The sequence below is a fragment of the Tursiops truncatus genome, chromosome 17, assembly GCF_011762595.2.
Source record: "Tursiops truncatus isolate mTurTru1 chromosome 17, mTurTru1.mat.Y, whole genome shotgun sequence".
NCBI lineage: Eukaryota > Metazoa > Chordata > Mammalia > Artiodactyla > Delphinidae > Tursiops > Tursiops truncatus.
The window spans coordinates 8,209,350-8,228,514 of NC_047050.1; the positions used below are offsets into that span (position 1 = coordinate 8,209,350).

At 43.0% G+C, this 19,165-nt stretch overlaps 1 protein-coding gene across 17 annotated transcripts in view; it reads right to left on the reverse strand.

Annotated features, from left to right (window-relative positions):
* Positions 1-19,165, reverse strand: part of ASPH (aspartate beta-hydroxylase) — a 418,870-nt gene that overhangs the window by 182,991 nt on the left and 216,714 nt on the right. The window contains exon 26 of one of the 17 annotated variants that reach the window (XM_033843144.2): positions 15,721-18,197. The exons of the other annotated variants lie outside the window; for them this stretch is intronic. Within the exon in view, the coding sequence (XP_033699035.1) occupies positions 18,110-18,197 (88 nt within the window). The 3' untranslated portion in view covers positions 15,721-18,109. Of the gene's footprint in view, positions 1-15,720; positions 18,198-19,165 lie in introns of those variants that run through there. 17 annotated transcript variants of the gene reach the window in all.

Sequence of the window (19,165 nt, forward strand, 5' to 3'; positions counted from 1 at the left end):
GAAAGGAGAGCTTGGGTAATCATTAGTGCTGTTCACCAGCACTTCTGGTCTTTTCTTTACTAGCCACATGGTAGAATTATACTTCCTGACACCCTAGAAGTCAGCCACGTGTTTGGCCTGTAAAATGTGACAGGTGAAGCATGTCACTTCTGGCAGCCAACCTGAAGAGCTAAGGTGCGATTCCCCACGCTGTTTCCCTCCGCTGTGGCTGCCCTGTTCCAGACGGGGAGGCTGCATCCCTGGCCAAGAACAAGTCAAGCCCGGCTCCCGCCAACCCTGCAAGGATATTCTGTGTGAACGAGAAGGAAATCTTTCCAGTTCTAAATGATAAAAAGCTGGGGTTGTGTGTGACTATAACATAACACAGCCTGTCCTGAATCATAGAACATAGTAAGTAACATAGTCTTTCGCAGTAGGATGGTAGGTGTTTTTTCTTTTCTTCTTTCTTATCTTTTTGTATGTTCTAATTTTTCAAATAATTTTTTAAATCAATTTTGTACTCTTCTAGAATGGGTATATTTTTTGTAATAAGGAAATAAATTAATTTAAAATAAACTAGGGAAAAGATAATTTTAATGATTTGAATATGTTTATAATTCAAAATTATATTATATCTTTATTGATAAATGCATGAAATACACAGAAATTAATACCACGTTCTTGAACCTGGGGTATGTTTTTGGAGCGTACTCGTTAGTCACCAAGAACTCTGAAAAACAAAATGTCACACTGTCATGGAATCAAGGTTTACCATCTTGAGACAGGTCTGCTCCAGCCCCTAAGAAATGCACCTTCGTGAGGGTGGTGGACTCCTTTGGGGTCCTGGGAGACATTTGCGTGACAGACAACTTCCCATTTATCTGTGGTTTGCTAATGAGATCAGGCAAAACGACCAAGAATGATGGGCATTGCTTAAAAGAGCCCTCTGTTTTCTAATTTTCCCTTCCCTCATCCTTCCCTTTGCACAATACACACACACACACACACACACACACACACACACACACACTAATTAATAATGCCGTCAGGCTCATTCGAGGATAACCATACCATTTGCACATTGCCCTTATTACACAGGAGAGCCTTGTTACATGTGGTTATCTGCACATATTCGTTTGCCGACCTGAATGAGATCAATAAGATCCCATGCCTTCAAGATGGCAGACTCCAAGCCAGGGCCAACCCACAGACAACTGATGGGTCTCAGCCCTGTTTTCTTTCAATCTCTTCTGACACAAATCGAAGACGGTGCTGCTGTCTTTGAGGACTGAGATTCCACAGACAAAAATTAGGAGTCTCTAGATATTTTGTAAAGGTTAACGTTTTCTTTGAGATTTTACCTAGTGCCTTTGCAGTAGTATTTACAGAGTTTTCTTCCACTTGACCAACCTAGAAATATATTATATAATAGACTCTCAATAGAAATAAAAACCCTCTTACTGGTCCTATTGAAAAATGTTCATTGCAGCTCTATTTACAATAGCCAGGAGATGAAAGCAAACTAAGTGTCCATCATCGGATGAATGGATAAAGAAGATGTGGCACATATATACAATGGAATATTACTCAGGCATAAAATAAACGAAATTGAGCTATTTGTAGTGAGGTGGATAGACCTAGAGTCTGTCATACAGAGTGAAGTAAGTCAGAAAGAGAAAGACAAATACTGTATGCTAACACATATATATGGAATTTAAGAAAAAAAATGTCATGAAGAACCTAGGGGTAAGATGGGAATAAAGACACAGACCTACTAGAGAATGGACTTGAGGATATGGGGAGGGGGAAGGGCGAGCTGTGACAAAGCGAGAGAAAGGCATGGACATATATATACACTACCGAACGTAAGGTAGATAGCTAGTGGGAAGCAGCCGCATAGCACAGGGAGATCAGCTCGGTGCTCTGTGACCGCCTGGAGGGGTGGGATAGGGAGGGTGGGAGGGAGGGAGACGCAAGAGGGAAGAGATATGGGAAGATATGTATATGTATAACTGATTCACATTGTTATAAAGCAGAAACCAACACACCATTGTAAAGCAATTATACTCCAATAAAGACGTAAAAAAGAAAAGAAAAGAAAAGGATAGTTAAGCCCTGGTTTACAGATAAACTCTTTGCTCTTTTTCTCCTTCTACAGCTCCAGAACCCATGTTTAGCATGTAAGACAATGAATTATAGTTATTTTTAGTTCTGGATAACAAGTTCAAAAGGCCCTAAAAGACTGAGGTTATTGCTTAGTGCTCATTGCAAAGAAAACCTTCTGGGAAAGGTCTTGCTTTTTAAGAAACCAAAGAATTTTTAGATCCCAAACTGTACCTGAAAGAGAAAAGAAAACCTTATTAAGAACTTCTACTTTTCTAAATTTACATTTGGAATAGTGAGAGATTATGACAAATGTGCAAATTGGTATAAATGGTCTCTCCAACCTTTCTTGGTGGTTTAAGTTTTTTTAAAAATAGAATAAACAAAAGAAAAAATACATACCCCTCAGAACAAAGACCTTTTACTGAAATTGTCTAGTTTACCCTTCAAAATATTTAATTCCTTTGTACTCTGTAAAATGTCTAGATAGAGGCAAAATTATTGTTAAACTTTTTGAAGGTTGACCTTTAAGCACAGGTCCATGTACTTACATTGGAAACTAGGTCTCAATGTAGAAGGTGCCCATGGAGCCTATAGACTCAAAGGGTTCTGAAAAAAGTTAATAACCCTCATTCTTTGTGACTAAAAAAGACCCAGGCAGGGCATGTCATACACCGCAAGGAGCAGCTAGTGGCCTGAACTGTTAGCTCAGATAACGAGGCTCCTTCTGCTTTCATCCCATCTTGCTAACATTCTACAAAGATGTTTGTTGCAATGAAATTGATTGCCAGCACACTTGGCAATTCGAATTGCATTAGATGTTCCTTCTTTGTTAATGCCATTAACCACACGAATGCAATCTTTGGAAGCTCTATATCAGGAACTCAGGACCTGGTGCTGTGGGACTAGTTCAGGTTTTATGGTCAAGGTCCCTTGTTCTGTGGATCTAATTAGCATGCAGAGCAGCTTCTCGGCTTCTAAAGTGTAAGCTTATGCCCTGAGCTGGATTCTAAAATTGAAAGTGTTTTTTAAAATGCTCTTATTTCCTGATATTTACAAAATGTGTTCAGGTGCAGAAAAGGAGGACCTCAATTAGGGGAATCAACTAGCCCATCAATGAGCAAATGTCTGTCCCTGGGACCTACTGTGTGGATCCCAGGTTGAAGTAAGGAGTCAATTCTGAAATCTGTGAAAAGGAGCCACAGATGTTGGATGCTGTCAGACTTTGGAGGATTTCAGAGAGCCCCATCTCTGAAGAGCCTTTGAAATCCTATTCCAACCCCTCCCTACACAGCTTCAATCACCCAGAAAGTTGAGTTACTGTCATGATCACCCAGTGGAGAGGGCTGGAGCCGGAGAGCAGAGAATGAGGGTAAAGGGTAAAGACAGCCATCTTGTAGGGCTCATGGGAACTGAAGCCTTGGTGCCCTGACACTACGAAGAATCCCAACTCCTTCACTATCTGGGCTGCAAACGCTCTGGTGTCATGTCGGAGGTCATATAATTGTGACTTGGAAAAGACAGGCCTGATGTATGATTTCTCAGTTGTGGAGCCTTGGGGGAAGAGGGAGGCAAGGGGAACAGAGAAGACCTTAACAGCTGGGAAGTAAGTGTGTTTCCTGTCTCTCCCTCCGCTAGCTGGTGCTTCAGTCTGAGAGAAGAAGCAGGCTGCTGCCCTCTAACCTGTGATGTGCGCTCATTGGTGTGCGTTTCTTTCTTTCCACCCAGGACAGCTTTCCTGCCCGCTTCGGAGGAGTCCATTTTGTCAACCAGCCCTGGTACATTCATGCCCTGTATACGCTCATCAAGCCATTCCTTAAAGACAAGACCAGGAAACGGGTAATGAAAACAAAAACCCAAAGGGGGGATTCAGAGGCACAGTTACAGTTAAGCCTGTTCTCTCCCTCTCTCTCTCTCCCTCTCTATTTTTCATTGTTTTTTTTCCTGCTTTTCTGTAGTCCCTGAGCATTTGAGCCTCAGCTGGAGTTTGCAAATGGCCTGGATTTAATCAGTAATTGAGTAACTGAGTTATTTTACAGTCCGGGTGACAAACCAAAGGAAACATGGAAGGCATGCAAATACCAGATGCCCCTTTTACTGTAAATGCTTGTGGGAAATATGGAGTCAAGCAGCTTCCTGTTCGTAGAATATTTTAAGAGCATTTTGTCCTGTGAATATATTATTGCTACGAAGAATACTGATGATTCGTATTTTTCCCCATGGCTCTTGGGTCATAGCTGCCAGCTCCATCACCTTTGAGATTGGGAAAGCATTCTTCTTTGGAAATAATAGAGCTCGTAGGAAGAAGGCTTTTAAAATCTTGATTGTGTCAGCTGATGACATTTGGGAAGCCAGCCTCTTCCACCAGAGCTGGGTATTTTTTCATGGCATTCTGATTAGCTGAGAAACCGAACATTTTTTAACCACTCGGAATCTCAGTTTCTTCATTTGTAAAATGGAAAAACTAACACCCACATCACAGAGTGGCTGGAGTAATTTAATGAGACAGATCGCATAAAGCCATTCATGTACTAGAGACTCCATGACACCCATTTCTCTTTCCCATTTAGCTCTCTTTTCTTGTAAGCTTTCCGATTTCAGCTATCACCTGGCTCAGGGACATCACCTCTTAAAGGAACCAGGGTCAGTCTTACAGTGCCTTACATAGGCCTCTATGCCCCAGGGACCCCGTGCTGGGGAAGAGCTCTGAGTATTCGGGGGGGAATGACGATGTGAGGGACACCCTCCCATACACACTCTGCAGGTTTCCTAACTCCTGGACCTCAGATGCTTCCAGATCCTTAGGAAACACGGCAGTAGGGTATGGGATACGGGGTAATTCCGCTGTCCCCAAATGAGTGTGGAACTGGGAACTAGAATTCACCAGCCCCAAGAGGCAGAGACATTCTGGAACATTCTGCAGTCTCTCTGGGGTTCATGACAGTGATACGGGCAGAGAAGTACCCTAGACTGTTCCCAGTGTGGCTTCATGCTTTCCACTGGCTTCATTTTCTGCTTAAGAAGGATCCAGTGGGAATTCCTCCCACAAAGCAATCGACATTTGTGCTATGCCACTGAAGGGGGTTTCTGAAGCTCTGGGTGCAGAACAGAATCTGACAGGTGGGGATTCCACCTCCTACCTGCTGAATTCCTCCACCCCACAGGACCCCCAGAGAGAGGGCCAGTTTCAAGAGCGCTCCTTCTCCTCTAAGAACTGGAAGTGTTGCGTGGGTGGGTACCAGGGCCAGTATTTTGCTCCAGCTTTTCCATGCTTCAAATACTACAATTCCTCCAGTGAGACATTTTGCAAAAGCCAGAATATGTGAATTTCTTCAAAAAAATTCTTGTTAAAATTCAGTCATAGCCAACAATCCAGTGTCAGAAAATGTACATTGTTTTCTGAAGTGCTACAGTATTCTTGTGAAGAATTTTAACACTTAGCTTCTTGTCCCCTTCCTCTTTAAATGATGTCATTACATCACAAGTTAAAATCAGTACAACAGAACAAAGTAGCAAGTATTTATTATGTACTTATATAGTACATTATAATAAACAGGCACACCACGGAGATATCGCGGGTTCGGTTCCAGACCACCGCAAAAGGCGAGTATTGTGATAAAGTATTCTATTAAGTGTGCAGTAGCATTATGTCTAAAAAAATGTTCATACCTTACCTCTTGCACCATTGGTGGGAATGTAAATTGATACAGCCACTATGGAGAACAGTATGGAGGTTCCTTAAAAAACTACAAATAGAACTACCATACAACCCAGCAATCCCACTACTGGGCATATACCCTGAGAAAACCATAATTCAAAAAGAGTCATGTACCACAATGTTCACTGCAGCTCTATTTACAATAGCCAGGAGATGGAAACAACCTAAGTGTCCATCATTGGATGAATGGATAAAGAAGATGTGGCATATATATACAATGCAATATTACTCAGCCATAAAAAGAAACGAAATTGAGTTATTTGTAGTGAGGTGGATGGACCTAGAGACTGTCATTCAGAGTGAAGTAAGTCAGAAAGAGAAAAACAAATACCGTATGCTAACACATATATATGGAATCTAAAAAAAAAAAAAGGTTCTGAAGGACCTGGGGCAGGACAGGAATAAAGACGCAGACATAGAGAATGGACTTGACACAGGGAGGGGGAAGGGTAAGCTGGGACGAAGTGAGAGAGTGGCATGGACATATATACACTACCAAACGTAAGGTAGATAGCTAATGGGAAGCAGCCGCATAGCACAGGGAGATCAGCTCGGTGCTTTGTGACCACCTAGAGGGGTGGGATAGGGAGGGTGGGAGGGAGACGCAAGAGGGAGGAGATATGGGGATATATGTATAGCTGATTCACTTTGTTATAAAGTGGAAACTAACACACCATTGTAAAGCAATTATACTCCAATAAAGATGTTAAAAAAATTATTAAACAAATTCCTCATTAACAGTCAGAAACTTTACATGTTCTATTTGTTCTCCTTGAACTTGTGTTTCCATTATACTTCCCCCACCGAATCATAGCCTCATATAACATTTTTTTATACTGAAAAGCATTTTATCGGTCACCCTGTTACATTTCTTTGCAACAAAAATATGTATATAAATTTAAATTACTCTTTGATTACCCATGGCCCTAATGCTTTAAGTATCAAAAATTTTTCTTTTAAGTTGGGTAATCATAAAAATGCTATTAATGCACAATTGTCCAAAACAATGTAAATATGTTATAAATGTTAATAATTATTAAATTTTAAAAGTAAAATTTTTATTAAAAAAAGTTCATACCTTAATTAAAAATACAAAACAACAAAAAAAGTGTAATAGTTACATCGAGGATCACTGATCACAGATCACCATGACAAATATAATAATAATGAAAAAGTTTGAACTATTGAGAGAATTATCAAAATGTGACCCAGAGACACGAGGAGAGCAAACGCTGTTAGAAAAATGGCACCAATGGACTTGATGCCATGTGCCTGACGTAGGGTTGCCACAAACCTTCGATTTATAAGAAGCATGATATCCGTGAAGTGCAGTAAAGCACAATAAACAAGGGATGCCTGTAGTATGTGGTATGTAGCATAATATACTTATATGGCATATTATTATACTCTATGTATTTTAAAAATCACAGTTACCCTTCATCATGGTTAAGTATGGGGGGGTGTGTGTGTGTGTAATTGATGGCCCTATACTTGAGTACAGTTTACGCGCATTAAGCCTGCAACTTGAAGAAGTGTGGGAACCGATGTCATTATACAGATGCCCTTTAGATAAACTTTCAGGAGTCAATTCCTAAATCGCAGGCAATGGTAATCATCAACTTGTGGCTTATCCACTTTATAGATCTGTTTGAAAATGTTGTTATTTGGGGGTGTTTTCTCCCCTGCTTGACTAATTTCCATCACCATCTATCATATGCTTAGAAGATGCAAACTTGTTTGTTGAGGGTGTTGGCAAATCCAGACAAAAATAGAAAATCGTTGCAAAAATATCTCACGGTAAATTCTCAGGTCCCAGTTTTCAGTTCCACTGACTAAGAATTCACTGAGCTTTTTCCTTGTGCCCACACCACCCTGGGAGCTAGGAGAGTGTTAAAAGAGAAAGACGACACTGTCCCTTTTCCTGAGCATTCTTTTCTTGCTATGGGGAAGCAAGACATAAATGAACAAATCAGAAAAAACTAGAAGTCATCACACAATGAAGAGTTAATTTAGGGAAGAGGGGAGAACCAGAGTGGGCAGGTGCCACGGGGACAGACTGAGAAAGAAGTTGCCACTGGGTGTAGGCTTGGGAAGGATGGGGAGGGTTGAGGAGGGTTCAGAGGGTACGCCGGGGGAGAACACAGCAATGTGGAGCTGTGTGTGAAGCATGACTCGATGGTTTCGGATGGGCTGCATCCCTACTCTTTTCATCAGCAGGGATAATTAAGAGATGACGTCGTATGTGTAAATTTGGGCCATGGCCAAGTAATACCCAATTTGTTCATGAACTTCATTTTTAAGGACTATTAATTCAGGCCCTTTTCTGAGCAATAAATTAACATTTTATGCAGACTAAGCTACAGACACAAAATTGAACGCCTCTTTAAACCCTGTGATCACCAGCAGCGCATCCACTTTGTCACTGCTAGATTGTGTATTCGATTAAATGCTTGGTCATAAGTTTTGGATGTTTTCCTTGCTAATTATTTTTTCTTTCCAGATTTTCCTGCATGGAAACAACTTAAACAGCCTCCACCAGCTAATACACCCTGAATTTTTGCCGTCTGAATTTGGAGGAACCCTTCCTCCTTATGACATGGGAACCTGGGCCCGGACGTTACTCGGCCCTGACTACAGCGATGAAAATGACTACACTCACACCTCCTATAACGCAATGCACGTGAAGCACACATCCTCCAATCTGGAGAGAGAGTGCTCACCCAAGCCCATGAAAAGGTAAGGCCTGGGTTAGCAGAGCCTCCCAGTTAGAGGTCCAGAGGCATTTTGGATTTGGGCCTATTGTGGGTTAAGTAATTGAAGATCTTTATGGGCACAGAACTTGAATAAAATAAACTGCAATACATTCTCAGCTGATTTCACCAGAACTGAAAGTAAATGGGGGTTGGCTGGCCCAGAAATACAGTTGTTCCCATTGTATGATAGAAACAGTAAAAGGCCGGGACCTCATTCATGTCATGATTACAGCCCTAGTCTCTACGGAATCTGTTAACTCACACAGAATGAAATGTGGGACCTTTGAGATCCATTGAATGAAAAAGCAATCTGCTAGAAAACGTTTCTATCATCGATGCATTTGGAACCATTTATTGAGCATTTACACTCACAATTTTCATCCTTTGTTTCCTGGAGGTCCCCTCGCAGTGTGCTCAGATACATCTGCATTTTGATCTGGGCTCAATCTGGCATCCCTGCTATTCAAGGAAAGGGATGATGATGATGATGATGTTTTTAATGTACTATCTGGGATTCCAGTCTCATTCAGCCCATTAATTTTCCAAACAAACATTCGTGTCTCAGCTCTGGAAGAGGAACTCCTAGCCTGATGATGGTGGAGCCGTGGTTCCTTCTCAAAAGGCCAGAGATTACCATAGGCAGAAAGGCACATTTTCTTTTTCCTTGTACAGTGAGTGAGCTGAATGGGGCCTCACAGCTAAACCCAGCCTGTGATGCAGGCGCACCAGCCACCAAATCAGACGGAGTCACTTTGAGGAAAAGCAGAGCCAAAGTGACTTTGAAGATACACAGAGTGGTGTAGAAGCCTGGCCTTATCCATTCGACAGGTATTTAGGGAGAGCTCCTCTGTGCTGAGATCACAGGCCCCTGCACCTCATGGAATCAAAAGACCAGTGTGTGCAAAGCACCTCAACGCAAAAAGTGGCAACATTGCAGCACCACGTAGAAGAGCACACATGTGACATTTTAGATATAAATTCTATGCCGACTTTCTAAGTTGGCACGACACGGCAATGATTGTGCTGCCTTCAGTGTGTATTTACATGTAAAGATGTTTGTTCCCAGGATGATTTTTTTAGCTAGAGATAACACCATGCGTCAGTCAAAACTGGCAAGTTTTGTCACTTCCAGTAATTTGGGGGGCTTTGATGCAGCCTGATCATAGATAGAGTTTGGCTGAGTATATGCAATAACTCCTGTTTTCATTCATTTATTAAACCTTTAGAACTTATTAGGAATCCAGAAACTTGTTTGTAGAGGAAGAGGCCTTAAAGACCTGAGCTGCACCTTCACTCATGCCAGGAAGGAGTGGCCCCAGCTTCCAGGGAAATGGTCCACATCACCCAGCCTGTATACCGGGTGATCAGAGGGGCCAGTGCTTTGGGGTCTTGTCCAGCTACACAGTGGAAGGGCTGCTTTTGATCCCTTTGACAAAACGCCTTCGTCCCTATGTTCCCTAAAGTCCTCTCCTCGATCCCACATGGAAGAAGTAGGACAATGTCAAAAGACATTGTGAGCCATCCGCTTTTTTGGAGGGAGTGGGGAGAGGGTGAGGGAATGCTTGGATCGAGTTCAGATTTCTGAGCCAGAAGGAAAATTTTGGCCATGTTGTTCCCTTTTGGGTCCTGCCTGGGTGGTTAAAAAAAAAAAAGTCGTTTTAACTGTTTTCAGCTGTCAATAGAATTGGCCGTGACCTTGGTGACCTTTCAGCATGTACTCCTCGTCTTATAGGGTGAATGCACGCGTTTGCTGGATAACCACTCATTTCCGGCAGAAGTAATACATCATCATGAAATACAACCCATACGAAAAGAATGAGGGGTGGCAGTGTGGAAACAGGAGGACCCTTGTCTTCTAAGCAGTCGGGGCAAAAAAGGGCCCATTTTACTGTGTGGCCCGGGAACAGATGTTCCATATGGAGGTTACGTTCAGTAAAATTACATAATGCGTCATTTCTTAATGAATGCCCCACAGTCCCTGCTGCCCTGTAAGTTGTCTTGTGACTGGTTTATAGCTCAAACAGGATTGAACTTCGTACTTTCGGGGTGTCACTACTCTTCAGGCAGCTCATGCCTGACATATCGTCACTTCTAGAAGCAAGGACCTCACGGGTGCGCCACACATGCCTGGTGTTTTATGTCGGTTATTGGATACTGAAGTGTTGCGTGGGTGCTGACAGGAAACTGTTAACATATCTTAAAGAACCGAGAGAAATAGCTGGCTAGTCTCATCGTTACTTGTGCATCCGGCTGAGGTGATGTCCTGCTTTTATACAACTTGCTTTGCTGGGGCAGAAATGGGGGTGGTGGTGCATCTCCTTGCAAATGCATCCTATTGAGCCATGCAACATTAGAATGGAAGAAAATCTATGATGAATTCAGTCCATAAGGACATGAATGAGGCCAGATAAAATATGGTGGGGGGATGCCACGTTCTCCTCTTTTTTAACGAATGACATGACAGATTATGAGATAAAGAGTTCTAAGCTCCTGGCAAAGCCAGGAAGTAGGGTTGAATTAGAGGAAAATGAACAGACGTGGGTGTGACTGGGTGTAGTTTCAAGTGCAAAGTGTTTGGCTACTCACAGTGTCTGTTCCGAAAAAGACTCCTGTTTGCTGAAGACTCATAGTCAGATGCAATTACTTGGAAAGGGAGATGTAGTCTAGGCAAGAAAAGCAAAGAAAGCTTATTTCTTGTGAACATATTGCTGTTGGTAGGCAAACATTTTGCCTGATTCCAATAACGCTGATGCTGTGTGTACCCAACATCTAGCTAGCAGTGGGTGTCTCGTATAAGTTTTAGTGATCGTATGGATGAAAACAAATATTTGACATGATATGTGATAAAAATCTCTTGGAAGTGTCAATCATAAAAACAATGCGCTGCTTGCATAGAGAATTTCAACTCCTTTTCGGGTTTAGGCAAACCTGCCGTAGATCCTATCTGGGCTTAAATTATCCAAACTGCAGTGTTCGAGTTCTCACGTCAAGGCCATAAGTGAGCATTGTTGAGCTTTCAGCATCTCATAGGAAACTCCTTCAGGGCCCCATTTGGGATGCAGCTGCCTGTGTCCCTGTGATGACGGCAGTCAGCCCCGCTGGCCCGGCTTCCCTCTGCTCCACTGCTCTTCAAGACGGGCCTCAGGGGCTCCAGGCACGTGTCACCGCATCCTAACCCCCCCCCCCCCCGCTTGCTTCCGCTTTGAGACTTTGAGGCAGTGTTTACAGTTCTCTTCTTCTCACTTGCCTTTTTTTCCCCCCCAGTCTCCCCTTATGGGACTAGATGTGGGTTCCGGTCACTTCCTTCCACTGATTTTTCTAGTTATGTGATGTTAGGCACACGTGGAGTGTTGGCTGCCTCAACTCTAAAGTGGATATAACCTCAGGGGTCGCTGTCAGAGTCAGATGGCAGCAGGGGGAGACAGTACCCAGGACGTCCTACAGAGGAACAGGATGCTAAGTAGTAGCTTTCCTTCTCCAGCATGGTTCGTAAGGATTTCCAGTTTTTTAGAGTTTTAACTTCTTTCCCAGTGGAAGTTTCTCACTAATGCTGGAAATTCCCAACTCCCTAAGAGAGAAGCAGGCAGTGATCAGGTGTGGTGGCCTGATCAAGGGAGATGCCTTGAATTCCGGGTTAGGAGTCAGCCTTGCACTGGCCATCTCCCTCTTCTTTGCCTTAATGTGTGCAGAGGGCAGGAATTTTGTACCCTTGGAGCCCTGCACCCAGGACGGTCATGCACAGTGGGTGCTGGACACAGAAGGCAAAGTCAGGGTGGGGGAATTAGCGACACAGACCCCCTGCCTCTCCTCCTCTCTGTCTGCCAAGAAGGTCTAGGCTTCATAGGAGCACTGATTTTCCACTCACCAACCCATCCTGGTGTAAGCCTGCCCTCTTGGGCTTGGATAGCAGTTCTATCCTTATTGGTCTTTATTAGTGTTATTCCTTCCTCTCTGTCCCTCTAATCTAACTTATTATCCATGGAATCTTAAGTGTAATCTTTAAAAATCATAATGATGCCACCCCTTTGCCCAACATCCTCTACAGACTTCCCACTGCTTCCCTGCATTGGATGAAGGCTGCTCCCCTTTATCACAGGCCCCGGCCACATTGGCTTCTGTCCACCGCCTCCAGGGCCTCCCTGCTCCGAGATGTTCTCCCCTGGCTCGTGGCCCACACTTTCATCAGGGCTGGCTTCTCCACCCACAGCCCTGGAGGGAGTTCTTCACCCTCCCCATCCCAAAGACCCCTCCCTTCCCATTCTGCTCTCCTCTGTCACTGAGCACTGTTTTCATTAAAAAATTTTTTTAAATATTTATTTATCTGGCTGCGCCAGGTCTTAGTTGCGGCATGTGGGATCTTTAGTTGCGGCATGTGGGCTCTTAGTTGGAGCATGTGGGATCTAGTTCCCTGACCAGGGATTGAACCCAGGCCCCCTGCATTGGGAGCGCAGAACCTTAGCCACCAGACCACCAGGGAAGTCCCTGTTTTCTTCTTAATAGGGATCACACTCCCATAATCACACATCTGTTGGCTTATGTATTCAATCTCCCTTCTATAGACTATATACCCTCTCAGGGCAGGGGCTGTGCTGTTTTATTCACCAATATGTACCCCGTGCCTCACAAATACCTCAGTAGATAATAGATGCTCAATGCACATTTCCTGAAGAAGGAAGAAAGAGGGCAAGGAGAGAGGCAGGGAGCAAAAAGGAGAAGGGAAATAGGAAAGAAGGAAGGAAGGAACTGTATGGCAGTAAATGCTGTTAGAGTGACACTTTGTAGAGTGACGAGGTTAATAGTCAACCACGCATAATGGAGTAAGACAGTATCATCGTCTTATTTGTAATCAATGTTTGATCAGAATTTGAAATTGTCTCTAAGGGTATCTATAACTAACTCCTTAGTCTGATTATTTCTCCTAGTTACTGAATTTTCATTAACAATTAACTTTTATAATACTTATCTTTTTGAAAATTTTGTTCATTTATTCATTCAGCAAATATGTATTGAGGACCTACTAGACACCAAGACATAGTACAAGATAGAGTCATTAAGAGACCAGGATCTACATCAGATTCTGTGGGTTCAAATCAGGAGCCATGGGACCTGAGTACCTATCTGTGACCTTGGTTTCCTCTCTCCAAAGGGAAAAACTATTAGCTCTGCCTTATTGTGCTGTGAGGATGAAGTGAAGTGTTAGCTGCTGAGGATAGAGTGGTTGGAAGGGCAGACCCTGCCCCTGCTCTCTGAGTCCACAGCCTATGAAGGGAGACAGACTTTAAACACATCACTGTACAAACAGCTGGTTTATTCTCACCAGGACAAGTGCTTTGACAATGACAGTGTACCATGAGGTGCATCTTGAGGGTCCTAATCTGGTCTGGGAGGGGTGCTGGTCAGACAGGGCTTCCCTGAGGAAGTGACGCATAAACTGAGACTTGAGGGTTGAGAAAAAGGTTCCCAGGTGAAAGGAGAAGTGTGGAATTGGGAGCAAACACCCTGCATTTGGAAGGAGCAGGGTGGTTCCTGGGACGACTGTGTTTTACCAATTATAAGATGTATTTTTTTAAATTAAAAATCTCTGAAATCAGGACCTGTCTTACAAATGATGACATCTTAGATTCAATGAAATACAGAATTAAAACAAAAACAAGAACAGAAAAGCCCAGAGAGGCTGGAGAGCAGAAAGTAAGATGAGAAGAGGTGGGGGGGCATGCGAGACCACATAGGTCTTGAGAAGGATGTTGACCTTTATCTCAAGAGCAAAGGAGAGTCATGGAAAGGTTTTAAGCAGGGGAGTGACATGAAAATATGAATTTATGAAAAGGCTCACCCAGCCTTTTGTGAAAAGTATGAATTGGAGTGAGGGATGGGACATGCACGGAGACTGTCTGGGGCTCCCGCAATAGTACAGGCAAAAGATGGCGGTAGTTGGACCGGGGCTGTGTGAGTGGAAGCAGACAGAAGGTGGACTCAACGATATTTAGTGGGTCGAATCAACATGACCTGATGATAAAGTCATTATGGGGAACAGAGGGAAGAGATTTCAGGAATGACTGGAGGTCTCTGGCTTGGGTAACTTGCTGGAGAACATTTCTGCTTCCCAAGATAGGGAACTTGGAGGAGGAACTGAGTGGGGAGAAGGTCAGTAGAGCAGACTACCCCATCCTTCCTGAAACTCTCACTCTACCCCCTTGGCTTCAAGGAAGCCACTTCTGGTTCATCCTACCACTCTGATGTTCACTCTGGAGCTCTCCTCCGTTCCCGTGGCTTGCATCCCTTTATGCCTTGGAGCCCCTAACTTATGTTCATTCTAGAATTCTCCTCTGAGCTTTAGAACTGTATAAGCAGCTGCCTACGTGACTACTCTCACTGGATGCCACACAAGCCCTCACACTAACCGTGTCCAAAACTGAACACATAACCTTCTCCCCAATCTTGTTGGTTCTACCCACTGAACACAGATCTAGATGCATTACTCTAAAATCTGACTTTTGTGCTATTTTGAAAAGTTTAGTTGGAACCAAAGTATAAAACAGTGATCCAAATTGAATCACAGTAGTCGTTCATCTTGGAGAAGCAGCCTCACTAAAGGAACAAGACCCCCTTTCCCCAGGCCCTCTCTGTCACAGTGCCCTGATTCATTTGCTTCCCAGCACTTCTCACTTTCCGGAAGTTTCTCGTTTGCTTCCATCTTCCATGCTCATTGTCTGTGAACAAGGCTTCTCTGACTGCATCAGTCCCGTGGTCCAGCACTTACAGTGATGCCCAGCTTGGAGACAGCACAATCCTGACTTTCCAAGGGTGTTTCCAACCTGTGTGTGAGCTGTTGACACTGAGTCTGGGCAACTCTCTGGAATGAGAGTATACAGAGCTGCCAGAGTGACAGGTGTTTTTATATTAATCTGAATCTCTTCCATGTGAAGACCTTGAAGGCAGAGATATTTCCCCTTCCTTATTTAGCATATAGTACATACTCAAAACTTTTTTGTTTTAACATCTTTATTGAAGTGGAATTGCTTTACAATAGTGTGTTAGTTTCTGCTTTATAGCAAAGTGAATCAGCTATACGTATACATATATCCCCGTATCTCCTCTCTCTTGCGTCTCCCTCCCACCCTCCCTATCCCATCCCTCTAGGTGGTCACAAAGCACCGACATGCTCAAAACTTTTGAAAAAATTTATTGTGTGACATGAACACGGACAAAATGCAAAGTGGGAAAGCAGGATTGCTCAGCTTTGAATTTCCAAAATGTTTTCCTGCCCCTTGAAATATTTCCCAGATTTGAAGGTAGATTTTCCTAAACCGAGAGCTCTTCCCCAGTAATAAATTTGGCATTTCACGAGCTCTTCTGACTCTTTAAGATATTGCATCAATGAGTGAACAGAAACAGGAATCTGGTTTGAATGAGCCACACCTGACAAATCCTTACAGCTCTTCTCGAGGTAGATGAAAGCAGATTTCCTTTTAGGCGAACCTGGGATGGGAAGGTTCCTTACTGCCCCACGATGATTTACCCAGGTAGTGACAGCTCCAGAGCAATGCTTTGAAAATTCTCATGTGCGCCCAAAGCACCGGGATCTTGTTAAGGTGCAGATTCTGATTCAGTGGGTCTGGGGTGGGCCTGAGAATCTGCATTTCTCACCAGCTCCCAGGTGGTATGGGTGCTGCTAGTCTGGGGACCACACTTTAAGTGGCAAGGCCCTAGACTGGAATATTTCCCCACATGCCAGACTGGACACAGATGTTCCTGGACTTATTCCAAGGGTTGTTGAAAAACTGAGCCTTTCAGGTTTTGAGAATTTTTAAAAAATAGATATGATTAAAAATAGAGAATTTTAATAGATTAAAATTAATAAAAATAGACAGTTTCTTATCCCCATGCTATAGCTCAAGTAGATGAAGCCCATGGAGGTTAAATGATTTAGCCCAGATCACAGGGCTGGTAGGTGGCAAGATATTGTAAATTCAGTTCTCTTCATTCCAAGCCCAATGCTCTGTCTCCTTTATCACATCTGTTCTCACACTTTTGCGTATTCCTTCCTCCCTCCCTCCTTTCTTCCTTCCCTTTCCTTCCTTCCACGGGAGCTTACAGAGCACCTTTTCGGGGCATTTGCCTTTGCGCAAAGCACTGCAGCTGTCTTGGATGTCTGTTCCCGTTCCCGCCAGCCCGGATTGTACCCTGTCTTTAAGACACAGTTGAAAAGCAACTTACTCTGTCACACTTTCATGTACTGTGCTGTCCCCAAATCCCATTCTGAGTGGGGAAGCTACAGCTACTCAGGAAGAAAATTGATATTCAGGCTAATGTAGTACTATCAAAGAAGGTCCATTAACGTCCTGTCATTTAGATCCATTTAAGTCATCTGACTCAAAAACAGACTTACAGAAGGTAGTTTTTATCGAGAACCCTAGCCATCCTTTTCAAACTCAGGTGGAATGAGTCATCCTCATGGTCTCAGCTGGTGGCAGCCTCTGGCATTTCTCTACCTGCTTCGGAACACCATATTCTAGTTCTAGCAAAGGAACTCCACGGAGGCTGTGCACCATCCATTTCACAGGGAGAAGAAGAATTTGGAAAAATTAGGCATGCTCTGAAGGTGCCTGGCGGCTCTTCGTGCCCGTCTAATTCTAATGAAAGATGAGTGCGTTCAAAGCAGGTGGTACCAGCACCTGTAGCCGTTTGCTGTGTTGCTATTTTAAGATAGGATCGGTAGTATTAAAAAACTCTCCAGAAATATCTGCAGGTTGAAAATGGATTATTTGAACCATCCTCTGAGCGCTCAGGACACCTGAATCCACATCGGAGTTATCTATAGCAATGCATTCTGTTTCTCAACATTTTGGAAACCTGCACACACACAGAATGTGAGCTCATGGCAAGGACAGTCATCTGGTTCAGCCACAGACTGGTCCTAAGACATCAGCAGACCTCACTCTGCTGCCTGGGGTTCCTCTGAAGGAACACAACACACGCTAATTATGACCTTGAACACTCTCATCCTCAGGGGCACTAGGGCGACTCTGCTTAAAGGAATGCTTTGGGAAATTGCTCGGTAACATTAAGAATATTTTTATAATTAAACAATCCTCTTCTCTATATCTATTTTCTAAATTTGCATTCTTTTCTTTGGTTTTCTTCAAGACGGCAGGCGAGGGCTGCCTCTGTTACCAGAAAGACTATCAGCTGTTCATACTCAGAGATCATATTCAGAGAAGTGTTGGTAAAATGATGTCTTTCCAACTGAAATAATTTCTCCTTGAAAGAGCTCCAAGAACTTTATTGTATCTTTTATCTCTCATAGCCCTCTAGAGAATGTGGTAATATCCTGTCCTCATTGTACCGGTGAAAAACCGTGAGTTAACATGACAGGAATGCATTGTTTCATAAAGAGCAATAAACCATTTTGCAAATAAATGAAGCGGAACATCCAACTGCAGCTGCCAGTTTCCACCGTGGCCTTTCCTGGTCTTTCCTTCCATTCCTTCCTCCTCGTCTCCAAGCTCCTGGTCTGATTTGTCTTCTGGCAGCTGAGCTCTGTTCTCAGATAATCTTATCTGCTCCCTTTCTCCATCCTAATGGACTCTCCATGTTGACTGATTCCAGTTCTGCAGAGCTGTTCCCAGGCATCTGGGTGAATGCTGTACATTGCAAAGAAAGGATCTTGAAGTGTTTGTTATTAAATTCTTTGCTGGTCATTATAGATGAAGATACGATTGTACAACATGTAATTATCAGAACACTTTTTTTTCCTGAATGAAGTTCTGCTATTTTCTTTTCTGATTTCATCACTGTGCCTAAAATAAAGTTTTAATACATAATAGATGATTTTGTTCACCACTGGCTTCGTCGATGCCAATAGAAGAGATGCTTCTCTGAGAACCTGAATATTAACAGTTCTGGATATATGCTAGTATCCTTTGGTTTCTTACCAAGTTGTAGGTATTTCTTGTACAGTATAGCATAGTGTTTAAGAATGTGGGTTATAGAGTCACATGGGTTCAGATTCTAGTTCCACAACTCACTGTGGAAACTTGAGCAAATTAATTAACTTTTCCAAGCCTCAGTTTCCTGATCTGCAAAGCAGAATTAACAACACTCACCTCAGTGGAGAAAAGGGAACCTTCCTACACTGTTGGTGGGAATGTAAGTTGCTGGAGCCACTATGGCTATACCATAAACAGTATGGAGGTTCCTTAAGAAACTAAAAATAGAGTTACCGTATGATCCAGCAGTCCCACTTCTGTGCATATATCTGGAGAAAACTCTAATTTGAAAAGATACATGCACCCCAGTGTTCAAAGAAGCACTATTTACAATAGCTAAGACCTGAAGCAGCCTAAATGTCCATCAACAGATGAATGGATAAAGAAGATGTAGTATATATACACAATGGAATACTACTCAGCCATAAAAAAGAATGAAATAACAGCAACATGAATGGACCTAGAGATTATCATACTAAGTGAAGTAAGTCAGACAGAGACAGACAAATATATGGTATCACTTATATGTGGAATGTAAAATATGATACAAATGGATTTATTTACAAAACAGAAACAGATTCACAGACATAGAAAACAAACTTATGGTTACCAAAGGGGAAAGG